The 2,027-nt window shown below is 30.5% G+C and overlaps 2 protein-coding genes across 2 annotated transcripts in view; both read right to left on the bottom strand.

Annotated features, from left to right (window-relative positions):
- The window catches only part of BBS5 (Bardet-Biedl syndrome 5 protein), an 8,362-nt gene extending 6,694 nt beyond the window's left edge, over positions 1-1,668 (bottom strand). The window contains exons 1-3 of the mRNA XM_018512067.1: positions 1,599-1,668; positions 1,234-1,382; positions 637-686 (exon numbers count right to left, since the gene is read on the bottom strand). Of these exons, the coding sequence (XP_018367569.1) occupies positions 637-686; positions 1,234-1,382; positions 1,599-1,639 (240 nt within the window). The 5' untranslated portion in view covers positions 1,640-1,668. The remainder of the gene's footprint in view (positions 1-636; positions 687-1,233; positions 1,383-1,598) is intronic.
- A 188-nt stretch (positions 1,669-1,856) lies between these two features.
- Positions 1,857-2,027, bottom strand: part of LOC108764059 (pre-mRNA-splicing factor RBM22) — a 2,293-nt gene continuing 2,122 nt past the window's right edge. Inside the window, 1 exon segment of the mRNA XM_018512066.1 lies at positions 1,857-2,027. This exon segment is cut by the window's right edge and continues 24 nt beyond it. Within this exon segment, the coding sequence (XP_018367568.1) occupies positions 1,917-2,027 (111 nt within the window). The 3' untranslated portion in view covers positions 1,857-1,916.

The raw sequence follows: 2,027 nt of genomic DNA, 5'->3' as shown, positions 1-2,027 counted from the left end.
AAACTAAACGAGATGTAAACAATTTTAAAAAAGCCAGTTACTCGGAAGATTATAACGATTGTAGTGCTGCAAACTGCATGTCGCTAGAACGCTTCGTTGCCGAGTAATTCAAAAAGTTCGCTTATTTTTTTATTAGACCTTGTATTTTATATAATACCTATATCGAAATGATCTTCACAACAAAAATAATTCCATTTTCCTGGTTCAACACAATGTACACTTTTAAACCATTCTTTTCTCACATTTTCAGCTTGAAAAAACAATAAAAAAACAATTTTTCTGGTGTTTTAATTTTTGTGCTTTTACACACAGGTACGAAACACATTTTGTACGTGTTTCCTTTGATCATTTTTATAATAAATTAATTTCTTACTGAATAATTGTGGTTTCTTTGTGCAGTGTGACGTCACAGTGTGCGCGTTCGGGAGGGCTCGATCGTATCCGGACCGTCTTCGGCATTTTAAATAATGCAATACTTTATTATTTATTTTCTTGCATAATTTGCGTTAAAAAATTACTTAAAATTGCAGTTAGATATATATACAATATATATATGTATATATAAATTATAAAATGCAATATTTTTCAAAAATTATGCAAACTCCCTATTAATGCTCATGCTAAAATAGTACTTACCGTATGAAGAATTTTCGTATTCACTGTGATAAATGTATTATAGCCTAAGCCTATAAAATCGTTGCATAATCACTTTTTTTTAGAAAAACAACTGAGTAAACGAGAATGTATTAAAATGGATTGTAATTTTATTTTTAACCGAATGCATATTTAAAATTTAAAATTTTGTTTATTCGGGCTGTGTTCCAAAATTCGCTGCCAGTGTTGAAAATATATATTTACATAACGTAAACTGTAGATTTTCAGTGAATTTTGGAACACAGCTTCAGTTGAATGCAATTGAACTAAAAAACTGCATTTCCTTTTTCCAGATTTAAAAAAATGAGCAGTATTCACGATGCACTTAAAAAAAGCTGATATTAAGTTTACTCTGTAAAAGTGAATGATCAGTGTACGTATATTATCACCGACTTCAGTGCTACACTTATAACTGTAATATCAGCGAATATTTACTGTTTTTCAATAATACACTGATTCATTTTTAGAAGTTATGGTTTCTACAGAAATCTGCAGTAAATGATAACCTCTAAATGTGAATCAGTGTATTATTTAATTATAAAATTATATTTGCATATATGTGCGCTAATCGTTTCATACTTAAGTTAATTCGTGGTAAGGATAAAGAATGCCATATGATTCTCAAGTTGGTGACAATTAGTCTTCCTAGTTCCCCAGTATTGCCTTTTGTATCTTCTATCATATCAAGTTTGTCGACAGTGAGTTCACCAGGTCGTAATTGCATATTACTACATGCAAAAAAGATTTAATATTTTCGCCATATTATTTAATAATTTATTTTCACTCAGCGCACATTTAGCACTAAATGTAGCTATTTAATCACTTTACTTCACGTTTGTCCAAATGCGAGAAGCATACTATTTGACGTAGTTACAAAACAAAACTTATAGCTGCATTAATAAAAGCTAAATAATAATTTAAAGATAATTAAATTTTATAATTACGAATGAGAAACATCAAATTTGACTTGGTTGTCTTGCCACATTTTGAGCGTCAGCTAAACAGGACAATACTGTACAGAAAGAACTTGACTTAGCTCAGGCTGAAAATCAATATTGTTGTCATACCAACAAATATACAACAAAAATGACGTAGATCTCATACTCTTTCGCGTAACACAATGCAAATACTTCGCGGCAGATATATTTGAATCGTTAATTAAACATATAAAAAGAAAGAGAGAAAATCAGTCTGGACAAAAATGATATATTTTTCTTCAAATAACGTTATATAATTAGATAAAAAATTGACATATTATGATATTATTCCTCCGGCCAAGGTTTGCCTATACCCTGTGATGCACCCATCCTGGACGGATCTTGACTTGGATAATGAATGGGGGTAGTCCCTGGAGGAAAAATTGGTGCAGCAGC

The sequence above is a fragment of the Trachymyrmex cornetzi genome, unplaced genomic scaffold (assembly GCF_001594075.2).
Source record: "Trachymyrmex cornetzi isolate Tcor2-1 unplaced genomic scaffold, Tcor1.1 scaffold392, whole genome shotgun sequence".
NCBI classification, from domain to species: domain Eukaryota; kingdom Metazoa; phylum Arthropoda; class Insecta; order Hymenoptera; family Formicidae; genus Trachymyrmex; species Trachymyrmex cornetzi.
Note: the sequence above shows the minus strand (reverse complement) of the source record. Positions and strands in the feature narration are given on the sequence as shown.